The 14,124-nt window shown below is 41.6% G+C and overlaps 1 protein-coding gene across 4 annotated transcripts in view; it reads left to right on the plus strand.

Moving 5' to 3' along the window:
• Positions 1-14,124, plus strand: part of LOC110487212 (calmodulin-regulated spectrin-associated protein 3) — a 41,206-nt gene that overhangs the window by 2,463 nt on the left and 24,619 nt on the right. For 3 of the 4 annotated variants that reach the window (XM_036948873.1, XM_036948875.1, XM_036948874.1), the window contains exons 2-3: positions 6,617-6,885; positions 7,389-7,529. In XM_036948873.1, coding sequence (XP_036804768.1) covers positions 6,617-6,885; positions 7,389-7,529 — 410 coding nt within the window. Of the gene's footprint in view, positions 1-6,616; positions 6,886-7,388; positions 7,530-14,124 lie in introns of those variants that run through there. The other variant, XM_036948876.1, reaches the window with a different exon arrangement.

Raw genomic sequence — 14,124 nt, forward strand, 5'->3', positions numbered from 1 at the left:
ATGTAGAATATAGAACATGTAGAATAGGGAACATGTAGAATAAGGAACATGTAGAATATAGAACATACAGAATATAGAACATGTAGAATAGGGAACATGTAGAATAAGGAACATGTAGAATATAGAACATGTAGAATATAGAACATGTAGAATAGGGAACATGTAGAATAAGGAACATGTAGAATATAGAACATGTAGAATAGGGAACATGTAGAATAGGGAAAATGTAGAATATAGAACATGTAGAATATAGAACATGTAGAATAGGGAACATGTAGAATAAGGAACATGTAGAATATAGAACATGTAGAATATAGAACATGTAGAATAGGGAACATGTAGAATATAGAACATGTAGAATATAGAACATGTAGAATATAGAACATGTAGAATATAGAATGTATAGAACATGTAGAATATAGAACATGTAGAATAGGGAACATGTAGAATATAGAACATGTAGAATATAGAACCGGTAGAATATAGAACATGTAGAATATAGAACATGTAGAATACAGAACATGTAGAATATAGAACATGTAGAATACAGAACATGTAGAATATAGAACGTAGAATATAGAACATGTAGAATAGGGAACATGTAGAATAGGGAACATGTAGAATATAGAACATGTAGAATATAGAACATGTAGAATAGGGAACATGTAGAATAGGGAACATGTAGAATATAGAACATGTAGAATAGGGAACATGTAGAATAGGGAACATGTAGAATATAGAACATGTAGAATAGGGAACATGTAGAATAGGGAACATGTAGAATATAGAACATGTAGAATAGGGAACATGTAGAATATAGAACATGTAGAATACAGAACATGTAGAATATAGAACATGTAGAATACAGAACATGTAGAATATAGAACGTAGAATATAGAACATGTAGAATAGGGAACATGTAGAATAGGGAACATGTAGAATATAGAACATGTAGAATATAGAACATGTAGAATATAGAACATGTAGAATAGGGAACATGTAGAATAGGGAACATGTAGAATAGGGAACATGTAGAATAGGGAACATGTAGAATATGGAACATGTAGAATATAGAACATGTAGAATATAGAACATGTAGGCCTATAATTGATGTAACCTTTATTTTAGCAGGGAGTCATAATAACCTCAGCTCTGTTCATGGCAGTTCTATCGGAACACTTTATTTGGATAGTTTGTAACAACATTTCAACAACATTTCAACTAACTATCCACTAACCTTATCCCTAACCCTAACCATAAGCCGTACCCTAGCCCTAACCTTAGTCCTAACCTTAGCCCTAACCTTAACCCTAACCTTAACCCTTACCCTAACCTTAACCCTAACCTTAGCCCTTACCCTAACCTTAACCCTAACCTTAACCCTAACCTTAACCCTTACCCTAACCTTAACCCTTACCCTAACCTTAACCCTTACCCTAACCTTAACCCTAACCTTAACCCTAACCTTAACCCTTACCCTAACCTTAACCCTTACCCTAACCTTAACCCTAACCTTTAACCCTTACCCTAACCTTAACCCTTACCCTAACCTTAACCCTAACCTTAACCCTTACCCTAACCTTAACCCTTACCCTAACCTTAACCCTTACCCTAACCTTAACCCTAACCTTTAACCCTTACCCTAACCTTAACCCTTACCCTAACCTTAACCCTTACCCTAACACTAACCCTTATTCCAAACCTAACCGTGACCTTAGCAAGCAGTTGCTTATCAACAGATAGTTTGTTGATAGTGTGGCCGTCTGTAGAGCATCTATGTGGGACCATCCAGATAAAGTGGGAGCGTTCTATCCACACGTGGCTACAGAACGTGGTCTTGAGGTCTTGGGGTGGAGAGAGGACTGAGGATTGGTTATTAGGGAAATAGAGAAAGTGTCATTTACTCCTGTGGGACCGTTCAATAGCACCCTGCCTGTCTATCGTGAGTTTGAGCCTTTTAACTGTATCGATTCCCTAATGTAGAAGGCTACCTGAGGTATGTTGAAGGCTACCTGACATATGTTGAAGGCTACCTGACATATGTTGAAGCCTACCTGACATATGTAGAAGCCTACCTGACGTATGTTGAAGGCTAGCTGGTGTATGTTGAAGAATACCTGACATATGTTGAAGCCTACCTGAGGTATGTAGAAGGCTACCTGGCATATGTTGAAGGCTACCTGACGTATGTACAAGGCTACCTGATGTATGTAGAAGGCTACCTGAGGTATGTTGAAGGCTACCTGACATATGTAGAAGCCTACCTGACGTATGTTGAAGGCTAGCTGGTGTATGTTGAAGAATACCTGACATATGTTGAAGCCTACCTGAGGTATGTAGAAGGCTACCTGGCATATGTTGAAGGCTACCTGATGTATGTAGAAGGCTACCTGGCGTATGTTGAAGGCTACCTGACATATGTTGAAGCCTACCTGACGTATGTTGAAGGCTAGCTGGTGTATGTTGAAGAATACCTGACGTATGTAGAAGGCTACCTGAGGTATGTAGAAGGCTACCTGGCATATGTTGAAGGCTACCTGATGTATGTAGAAGGCTACCTGGTGTATGTTGAAGGCTACCTGACATATGTAGAAGCCTACCTGACGTATGTTGAAGGCTAGCTGGTGTATGTTGAAGAATACCTGACATATGTTGAAGCCTACCTGAGGTATGTAGAAGGCTACCTGGCATATGTTGAAGGCTACCTGATGTATGTAGAAGGCTACCTGGCGTATGTTGAAGGCTACCTGACATATGTTGAAGCCTACCTGACGTATGTTGAAGGCTAGCTGGTGTATGTTGAAGAATACCTGACGTATGTAGAAGGCTACCTGAGGTATGTAGAAGGCTACCTGGCATATGTTGAAGGCTACCTGATGTATGTAGAAGGCTACCTGGTGTATGTTGAAGGCTACCTGACGTTTGTTGAAGGCTACCTGACGTATGTAGAAGGCTACCTGGCGTATGTTGAAGGCTACCTGATGTATGTAGAAGGCTACCTGGTGTATGTTGAAGGCTACCTGACATATGTAGAAGGCTACCTGACGTATGTTGAAGGCTACCTGACATATGTAGAAGGCTACCTTCCGTATGTAGAAGGCTGAAGACTACCTGATGTATGTAGAAGGTTACCTGAGGTATGTTGAAGGCTACCTGATGTATGTAGAAGGCTACCTGAGGTATGTAGAAGGCTACCTGACGTATGTAGAAGGCTACCTGACATATGTAGAAGGCTACCTAACATATGTAGAAGGCTGAAGGCTACCTGATGTATGTAGAAGGCTACCTGAGGTATGCTGAAGGCTACCTGACATATGTAGAAGGCTACCTAACATATGTAGAAGGCTACCTAACATATGTAGAAGGCTGAAGGCTACCTAACATATGCAGAAGGCTACCTAACATATGTAGAAGGCTGAAGGCTACCTGATGTATGTAGAAGGCTACCTGAAGTTTGTTGAAGGCTACCTGGCATATGTAGAAGGCTGAAGGCTACCTGACGTATGTTGAAGGCTACCTGATGTATGTAGAAGGTTACCTGAGGTATGTAGAAGGCTACCTGACGTATGTAGAAGGCTACCTGACATATGTAGAAGGCTACCTAACATATGTAGAAGGCTGAAGGCTACCTGATGTATGTAGAAGGCTACCTGAGGTATGCTGAAGGCTACCTGACATATGTAGAAGGCTACCTAACATATGTAGAAGGCTACCTAACATATGTAGAAGGCTGAAGGCTACCTAACATATGCAGAAGGCTACCTAACATATGTAGAAGGCTACCTAACATATGTAGAAGGCTGAAGGCTACCTGATGTATGTAGAAGGCTGAAGGCTACCTGACGTATGTAGAAGGCTACCTGGCATATGTAGAAGGCTGAAGGCTACCTGACGTATGTAGAAGGCTACCTGAGGTATGTTGAAGGCTACCTGAGGTATGTTGAAGGCTACCTGAGGTATGTAGAAGGCTACCTGAGGTATGTAGAAGGCTACCTGACGTATGTAGAAGGCTACCTGACATATGTAGAAGGCTACCTAACATATGTAGAAGGCTGAAGGCTACCTGATGTATGTAGAAGGCTACCTGAGGTATGCTGAAGGCTACCTGACATATGTAGAAGGCTACCTAACATATGTAGAAGGCTACCTAACATATGTAGAAGGCTGAAGGCTACCTAACATATGCAGAAGGCTACCTAACATATGTAGAAGGCTACCTAACATATGTAGAAGGCTGAAGGCTACCTGATGTATGTAGAAGGCTGAAGGCTACCTGACGTATGTAGAAGGCTACCTGGCATATGTAGAAGGCTGAAGGCTACCTGACGTATGTAGAAGGCTACCTGAGGTATGTTGAAGGCTACCTGAGGTATGTTGAAGGCTACCTGAGGTATGTAGAAGGCTACCTGAGGTATGTTGAAGGCTACCTGACGTATGTTGAAGGCTGAAGGGTACCTGATGTATGTAGAAGGTTACCTGAGGTATGTTGAAGGCTACCTGATGTATGTTGTTAGTAGCCTATTCCCGACAGAAATCTCAGTCACCCCAATACGGAAGTTGGAAAACAAACGTCAACATCTGGCACACACACTGCACAGATGCACTCTGTCTTGCAGTGTAACATTGGTATTATAGTGTACACTGTTAAAGTAAGTGTCTTCGTGGAGGTTAAGTGACTTCTAAATCTATAACAGATCAATAGAGGATCCTGTGCCAGACATGATGTGTGTGTGTTTCTGTGTGGTTGTGTGTTTCTGTGTGCGTGTTTCTGTGTGTGTGTGTGTGTGTTTCTGTGTGTGTGTGTGTGTTTCTGTGTGTGTGTGTGTTTTTGTGTGTGTGTGTGTGTGTTTCTGTGTGTGTGTGTGTGTGTCAAGGCCTATAGTCCTGCTGATAACAATGGCTGTAAACATAGTGTGTCCTATCAGACGCAGCCTCAGTCAGATTCCTCTCCTTCTTCCCCTTTGTGTTAATGAACACATTCCATTGTGTGTTTGTGTGTGTATATTTGTGTGTGTGTGTGTCTTTACCACAGGAGGTTGGTGGCACCTTAATTGGGGAGGACGGGCTCGTGGTAATGGCTGGAGCAGAATCAGTGGAATGGTATCAAACACATGGTTTCCATGGTTTCCAGATGTTTGGTGACATTCCATTTGCTCCGTTCCGGCCATTATTATGAGCCGTCCTCCTCTCAGCAGCCTCCACTGGTCTTTACATAGCTGTGTATGTTGTACACAACCCTCCTTGCCATACAGTCTCAGTCAAAGCCTCTGTTTGTTTTGAACCTCCTCTGCCCTGTGTGTGTTTCTGCTGTTTTAGCATTCTTAACCTGTTTCTACTGGATTAGATTAACATGATGCTAATTGGGTTAGCTGGGCCCTGCTTAGCCACAGTCCAGAGCCACAGTCATTCCTTTTGATTGAGACGGAATGGCTTTCTCCTCTTCTGCCGTTCCCATGGCAACCAGCTTTCCATTTATCTCCAGTGTTCTGTAGCTTGAACACACAGAGTTGAATCTACTATAGTTTAGTGTGCTTGTGTTTGTGTGTGTATGTTTGTGTGTGTGTGTGTGTGTGTGTGTGTATGTATGTGTGTTTGTGTGTGTGTGTCAAGGACCATAGTCCTGCTGATAACAAAGGACACACTATGTTTACAGCCAATCAGACGCAGCCTCGATCAGATTCCTCTCCTTCTTCCCCTTGCTCCCTCTCTCAACAGCCCATCTGGAATTATTGTCCTCTCTCTTTCTTCTTGGAGCCGACTCCAAGAGAGAAAGGAGAAGAGGAGGAGAGGAGAGAGGAGGAGGGGAGTAGTCCAGTCCAGAGTTAGATATTTCTTTCTTCCTTGTCAGTGGGAGAGCTGCTCCAATCTCTCAGATCATCCTTCCCTCTCCTAGAGCAGCAGAGGGATATGGGTCACTGAGCTCAGCCGAGGGATGTGTGTGTTGCAGTGCCATGCCGCAGAATGTGGTCCACTCTTGGTGTTGTGTGCAAGAGCTCTAAGCTGAGTCCATCTCGTCTGACTGCCAGAGAGGAAACACACACACACACACACACACACACACACACACACACACACACACACACACACACACACACACACACACACACACACACACACACACACACACACACACACACACACACACACACACTGTCGCCTGGCTGAGTTGTTCATGCAGATAATGACATTATATCTGTCCTCTGTGTGATATGCCTGTCTAGAGCGAGAGAGATGAGGAGGGAGAGAGTCTGTACATTCACTCTTTCATCCTTTCTTTCTCTCTGTAGTAACTGATTGAGAGTGGGAGAGAGTGAGATAGAGGGGGGGGGGGGGTGTTCAGGTAGTTCTACAGTTCTAACTCTATAGGTTGTCCTGTCTCCCTGTAGAGAATGTTCAGGTAGTTCTACAGTTCTAACTCTATAGGTTGTCCTCTGTCTCCCTGTAGAGAATGTTCAGGTAGTTCTACAGTTCTAACTCTATAGGTTGTCCTCTGTCTCCCTGTAGAGAATGTTCAGGTAGTTCTACGGTTCCTCATTGTTTACCCCTCTCATCCACCATAGAGAATGTTCAGGTAGTTCTACAGTTCCTCATTGTTTACCCCTCTCATCCACCATAGAGAATGTCCCGGTGGAGCTGCGAGAGCCTCTGTACAGAGACAAGTATGAGCAGGAGCACCTCAAGCCCTCTGTCTCCCAGCTACTCCTGTCCCCTGAGCTGTACTGTAGGACCCAGGCCCTGCTCCACGGGGTCTCCCAGCCCGCTCCTCAGGGGCCCCCAGGGGACAACTCCGCACTTCTGCAGCTCCTCACCAAGAGGGGCCTGGAGCCCAGGGACCAGGATGTGGCCATCACAGAGGAAGACCTCAGCCACACGCCCATCAAGACGGTGTGTTACAGTGTGTGTGTGAGTGTGTGTGTGTGTGTGTGAGTGTGTGTGTGTGTGTTACAGTGTGTGTTACAGTGTGTGAGTTACAGTGTCTGTGTGTGTGTGTTACAGTGTGTGTGTGTGTTACAGTGTGTGTGTGTGTTACAGTGTGTGTGTGTGTTACAGTGTGTGTGTGTGTGTTACAGTGTGTGTGTGTGTGTTACAGTGTGTGTTACAGTGTGTGAGTTACAGTGTCTGTGTGTGTGTGTGTGTCAGTGTGTGTGTGAATGTGTGTTACAGTGTGTGTGAGTGTGTGTTACAGTGTGTGTGTGTGTGTGTGTGTGTGTGTGTGAGTGTGCGTTACAGTGTGTGTGTGTATGTGTTACAGTGTGTGTGTGTTACAGTGTGTGTGTGTTACTGTGTGTGTGTGTGTGTGTGTGTAACCCTAATGGTACTCCTATTGTTGATCCTTTGCTTTCTCATGATTGGCTCATGGTCTGCTTCTCTCTGTCTGATTGGTCTAGAGGGCCCACCTGGTCCTGATTGACTCGCTGATGTCACTGGCTGCCATGGAGACAGTGGGCAAGGTTAAGATGACTGCAGAGGCAGAGAAAATGGGAGGCGGGGCTCCGTGGGAGAATGCCCTCCTCTTCTGGGTTAACCGGGTAAGACCAGAACACAACCAGAAAATGACCAGGTCATTCTAGAACACAACCAGGTCATTCTAGAACACAACCAGAAAATGACCAGGTCATTCTAGAACACAACCAGGTCATTCTAGAACACAACCAGGTCATTCTAGAACACAACCAGGTCATTCTAGAACACAACCAGGTTATCTAGAACACAACCAGGTCATTCTAGAACACAACCAGGTCATTCTAGAACACAACCAGGTCATTCTAGAACACAACCAGGTCATTAGGGCTGGGCGATATGGCAAATAAATTATCACGATATATATATATATTTTTTTTTTTCATTCAAGAACGATAATTATCATGATATTAATCAAATAATGTTTTAAAGGTGCATATCTGCTTCAGACTCAAGCCTGCCTGAACACTTTGCTTCTTATTTATTGTCAGAAGTAGAACTCACAAATAACATTTTAACTTCACTTTTTTTTAAAAGCTGTAAACCCTTACAAGTCATGAGCAGGAAATACAAAAATAAAAAAACATAGTGCAAGTCAATATGTATTATAACTGTTGAAGTTGGGGTAGTTGTTGTCTTTACAAGCCAGAAAGCCAAGTCAATATGTATTATAACTGTTGAAGTTGGGGTCGTTGTTGTCTTTACAAGCCAGAAAGCCAAGTCAATATGTATTATATCTGTTGAAGTTGGGGTCGTTGTTGTCTTTACAAGCCAGAAAGCCAAGTCAATATGTATTATAACTGTTGAAGTTGGGGTAGTTGTTGTCTTTACAAGCCAGAAAGCCAAGTCAATATGTATTATAACTGTTGAAGTTGGGGTCGTTGTTGTCTAACAAGCCAGAAAGCCAAGTCAATATGTATTATAACTGTTGAAGTTGGGGTCGTTGTTGTCTTTACAAGCCAGAAAGCCAAGTCAATATGTATTATATCTGTTGAAGTTGGGGTAGTTGTTGTCTTTACAAGCCAGAAAGCCAAGTCAATATGTATTATAACTGTTGAAGTTGGGGTCGTTGTTGTCTTTACAAGCCAGAAAGCCAAGTCAATATGTATTATATCTGTTGAAGTTGGGGTAGTTGTTGTCTTTACAAGCCAGAAAGCCAAGTCAATATGTATTATAACTGTTGAAGTTGGGGTCGTTGTTGTCTTTACAAGCCAGAAAGACAAGTCAATATGTATTATAACTGTTGAAGTTGGGGTCGTTGTTGTCTTTACAAGCCAGAAAGCCAAGTCAATATGTATTATATCTGTTGAAGTTGGGGTCGTTGTTGTCTTTATAAGCCAGAAAGCCAAGTCAATATGTATTATAACTGTTGAAGTTGGGGTCGTTGTTGTCTTTATAAGCCAGAAAGCCAAGTCAATATGTATTATAACTGTTGAAGTTGGGGTCGTTGTTGTCTTTACAAGCCAGAAAGCCAAGTCAATATGTATTATAACTGTTGAAGTTGGGGTAGTTGTTGTCTTTACAAGCCAGAAAGCCAAGTCAATATGTATTATAACTGTTGAAGTTGGGGTCGTTGTTGTCTTTACAAGCCAGAAAGCCAAGTCAATATGTATTATATCTGTTGAAGTTGGGGTCGTTGTTGTCTTTACAAGCCAGAAAGCCAAGTCAATATGTATTATAACTGTTGAAGTTGGGGTCGTTGTTGTCTTTACAAGCCAGAAAGCCAAGTCAATATGTATTATAACTGTTGAAGTTGGGGTCGTTGTTGTCTTTATAAGCCAGAAAGCCAAGTCAATATGTATTATAACTGTTGAAGTTGGGGTCGTTGTTGTCTTTACAAGCCAGAAAGCCAAGTCAATATGTATTATATCTGTTGAAGTTGGGGTAGTTGTTGTCTTTACAAGCCAGAAAGCCAAGTCAATATGTATTATATCTGTTGAAGTTGGGGTAGTTGTTGTCTTTACAAGCCAGAAAGCCAAGTCAATATGTATTATAACTGTTGAAGTTGGGGTAGTTGTTGTCTTTACAAGCCAGAAAGCCAAGTCAATATGTATCATAACTGTTGAAGTTGGGGTAGTTGTTGTCTTTACAAGCCAGAAAGCCAAGTCAATATGTATTATATCTGTTGAAGTTGGGGTCGTTGTTGTCTAATAAGCCAGAAAGCCAAGTCAATATGTATTATATCTGTTGAAGTTGGGGTCGTTGTTGTCTTTATAAGCCAGAAAGCCAAGTCAATATGTATTATATCTGTTGAAGTTGGGGTCGTTGTTGTCTTACAAGCCAGAAAGCCAAGTCAATATGTATTATAACTGTTGAAGTTGGGGTCGTTGTTGTCTTTATAAGCCAGAAAGCCAAGTCAATATGTATTATATCTGTTGAAGTTGGGGTCGTTGTTGTCTTTACAAGCCAGAAAGCCAAGTCAATATGTATTATAACTGTTGAAGTTGGGGTCGTTGTTGTCTTTACAAGCCAGAAAGCCAAGTCAATATGTATTATAACTGTTGAAGTTGGGGTCGTTGTTGTCTTTATAAGCCAGAAAGCCAAGTCAATATGTATTATATCTGTTGAAGTTGGGGTCGTTGTTGTCTTACAAGCCAGAAAGCCAAGTCAATATGTATTATAACTGTTGAAGTTGGGGTAGTTGTTGTCTTTACAAGCCAGAAAGCCAAGTCAATATGTATTATATCTGTTGAAGTTGGGGTAGTTGTTGTCTTATAAGCCAGAAAGCCAAGTCAATATGTATTATATCTGTTGAAGTTGGGGTAGTTGTTGTCTTTACAAGCCAGAAAGCCAAGTCAATATGTATTATATCTGTTGAAGTTGGGGTAGTTGTTGTCTAACAAGCCAGAAAGCCAAGTCAATATGTATTATATCTGTTGAAGTTGGGGTCGTTGTTGTCTTTACAAGCCAGAAAGCCAAGTCAATATGTATTATATCTGTTGAAGTTGGGGTAGTTGTTGTCTTTACAAGCCAGAAAGCCAAGTCAATATGTATTATATCTGTTGAAGTTGGGGTAGTTGTTGTCTAACAAGCCAGAAAGCCAAGTCAATATGTATTATATCTGTTGAAGTTGGGGTCGTTGTTGTCTTTACAAGCCAGAAAGCCAAGTCAATATGTATTATATCTGTTGAAGTTGGGGTCGTTGTTGTCTTAACAAGCCAGAAAGCCAAGTCAATATGTATTATATCTGTTGAAGTTGGGGTCGTTGTTGTCTAATAAGCCAGAAAGCCAAGTCAATATGTATTATATCTGTTGAAGTTGGGGTAGTTGTTGTCCTACAAGCCAGAAAGCCAAGTCAATATGTATTATATCTGTTGAAGTTGGGGTCGTTGTTGTCTTAACAAGCCAGAAAGCCAAGTCAATATGTATTATATCTGTTGAAGTTGGGGTAGTTGTTGTCTTTACAAGCCAGAAAGCCAAGTCAATATGTATTATAACTGTTGAAGTTGGGGTCGTTGTTGTCTTACAAGCCAGAAAGCCAAGTCAATATGTATCATAACTGTTGAAGTTGGGGTCGTTGTTGTCTTACAAGCCAGAAAGCCAAGTCAATATGTATCATAACTGTTGAAGTTGGGGTCGTTGTTGTCTTACAAGCCAGAAAGCCAAGTCAATATGTATTATATCTGTTGAAGTTGGGGTCGTTGTTGTCTTACAAGCCAGAAAGCCAAGTCAATATGTATCATAACTGTTGAAGTTGGGGTCGTTGTTGTCTTACAAGCCAGAAAGCCAAGTCAATATGTATTATATCTGTTGAAGTTGGGGTCGTTGTTGTCTTACAAGCCAGAAAGCCAAGTCAATATGTATCATAACTGTTGAAGTTGGGGTCGTTGTTGTCTAACAAGCCAGAAAGCCAAGTCAATATGTATTATAACTGTTGAAGTTGGGGTCGTTGTTGTCTTACAAGCCAGAAAGCCAAGTCAATATGTATTATATCTGTTGAAGTTGGGGTAGTTGTTGTCTTTACAAGCCAGAAAGCCAAGTCAATATGTATTATATCTGTTGAAGTTGGGGTCGTTGTTGTCTTAACAAGCCAGAAAGCCAAGTCAATATGTATTATATCTGTTGAAGTTGGGGTCGTTGTTGTCTTTATAAGCCAGAAAGCCAAGTCAATATGTATCATAACTGTTGAAGTTGGGGTCGTTGTTGTCTTTATAAGCCAGAAAGCCAAGTCAATATGTATTATAACTGTTGAAGTTGGGGTCGTTGTTGTCTTTACAAGCCAGAAAGACAAGTCAATATGTATTATATCTGTTGAAGTTGGGGTCGTTGTTGTCTTTACAAGCCAGAAAGCCAAGTCAATATGTATTATATCTGTTGAAGTTGGGGTCGTTGTTGTCTTTACAAGCCAGAAAGCCAAGTCAATATGTATCATAACTGTTGAAGTTGGGGTCGTTGTTGTCTTTATAAGCCAGAAAGCCAAGTCAATATGTATTATATCTGTTGAAGTTGGGGTCGTTGTTGTCTTACAAGCCAGAAAGCCAAGTCAATATGTATTATATCTGTTGAAGTTGGGGTCGTTGTTGTCTTAACAAGCCAGAAAGACAAGTCAATATGTATTATATCTGTTGAAGTTGGGGTCGTTGTTGTCTAATAAGCCAGAAAGCCAAGTCAATATGTATCATAACTGTTGAAGTTGGGGTAGTTGTTGTCTTTACAAGCCAGAAAGCCAAGTCAATATGTATTATATCTGTTGAAGTTGGGGTAGTTGTTGTCCTACAAGCCAGAAAGCCAAGTCAATATGTATTATATCTGTTGAAGTTGGGGTAGTTGTTGTCTTTACAAGCCAGAAAGCCAAGTCAATATGTATTATATCTGTTGAAGTTGGGGTAGTTGTTGTCTTTACAAGCCAGAAAGCCAAGTCAATATGTATTATATCTGTTGAAGTTGGGGTCGTTGTTGTCTAATAAGCCAGAAAGCCAAGTCAATATGTATTATATCTGTTGAAGTTGGGGTCGTTGTTGTCTTTACAAGCCAGAAAGCCAAGTCAATATGTATCATAACTGTTGAAGTTGGGGTCGTTGTTGTCTTACAAGCCAGAAAGCCAAGTCAATATGTATTATATCTGTTGAAGTTGGGGTCGTTGTTGTCTTAACAAGCCAGAAAGCCAAGTCAATATGTATTATAACTGTTGAAGTTGGGGTAGTTGTTGTCTTACAAGTCAGAAAGCCAAGTCAATATGTATCATAACTGTTGAAGTTGGGGTCGTTGTTGTCTAACAAGCCAGAAAGCCAAGTCAATATGTATTATAACTGTTGAAGTTGGGGTCGTTGTTGTCTTACAAGCCAGAAAGCCAAGTCAATATGTATTATATCTGTTGAAGTTGGGGTCGTTGTTGTCTTAACAAGCCAGAAAGCCAAGTCAATATGTATTATATCTGTTGAAGTTGGGGTAGTTGTTGTCTTTACAAGCCAGAAAGCCAAGTCAATATGTATCATAACTGTTGAAGTTGGGGTCGTTGTTGTCTTTACAAGCCAGAAAGACAAGTCAATATGTATTATAACTGTTGAAGTTGGGGTAGTTGTTGTCTTACAAGCCAGAAAGCCAAGTCAATATGTATTATAACTGTTGAAGTTGGGGTAGTTGTTGTCTTACAAGCCAGAAAGCCAAGTCTGTCTACTGTCTCTGGCTTTAAAGCTGCCCTATGGCAGGTCACTATGTTGCCACCCGTCTAAGGTCTCTGGCTTTAAAGCTGCCCTATGGCAGGTCACTATGTTGCCACCTGTGCTAAGAACACCCTCTGAGGGGGAGCTGGTCCCAGGAATGCACAGGTAGCGCTGTGCCAGGTGGCTGACTTTGGGAAAGTGTTTTGGTTGGATCTTCCACCAGTCCAGTGGATTCACTGTCAGCATCAGGAGACTGAAGGTAACAGCTGAGTTCCTTGTCTACCAGCTGGATTTCAGTAAGACCTGTGGTGGTGGAGAATGGCTTTTATAAAAAACGACCCAGTGACTTTTCTCTTTTTAGCTGTCAGTTGTGGTGAAGAAGCTGGGTTTTCATGTCCCTCATTGACCATCTGAGACAGCTCTTTAAACTCAAACTCCCTGCATGTTCCAAAGAGTGATTTTGCTTCAGATGGTGAAAAGGTTTGTTGTATTACCAGACTTGGTAGCCACCCGTCTACGGCACAATCTTCACCGAACATTGTTCTGCTCTTTGTCGGACTTCTAAAAGCCAAACCACTTCCAGGTGAATCTGCTCCTCCTCCTTCTCCACGGCTATTACTGCCTCTGTTTTCACCTACATCACTCATTTGTCCTGGTTAATAGTGGCGACTCCATCACTCCAGGTGCTAAGTGGTGTTTAGTGGACGTGTACCTCTCCACGTGCACATTGTCACTTCTCCGCACGTTCCTCCTGCGTCACAGAGGTGACTGCTGGACCTAATTATTCTATATCAACGTTATCGAAAATGTATCTGAACGTTTTGGTATTGTTATTGAGGGAAGTAATTACCTCGATTTTTATTTATATTGATTTATCTCCCAGCCCTACAGGTCATTCTAGAACAAGACCAGAAGAACAACCAGAACGCTCTAGATCAGAAACAGGTCATTTTAGAACATCAATATGTCTTTATAGAACCCCAGAACACGACCAGGTCATTCTAGAACACGACCAGAACACAACCAGAACGTTCTAGATCACAACCAGGTCATTCTAGAA

Source organism: Oncorhynchus mykiss, chromosome 17 (assembly GCF_013265735.2).
Source record: "Oncorhynchus mykiss isolate Arlee chromosome 17, USDA_OmykA_1.1, whole genome shotgun sequence".
NCBI classification, from domain to species: domain Eukaryota; kingdom Metazoa; phylum Chordata; class Actinopteri; order Salmoniformes; family Salmonidae; genus Oncorhynchus; species Oncorhynchus mykiss.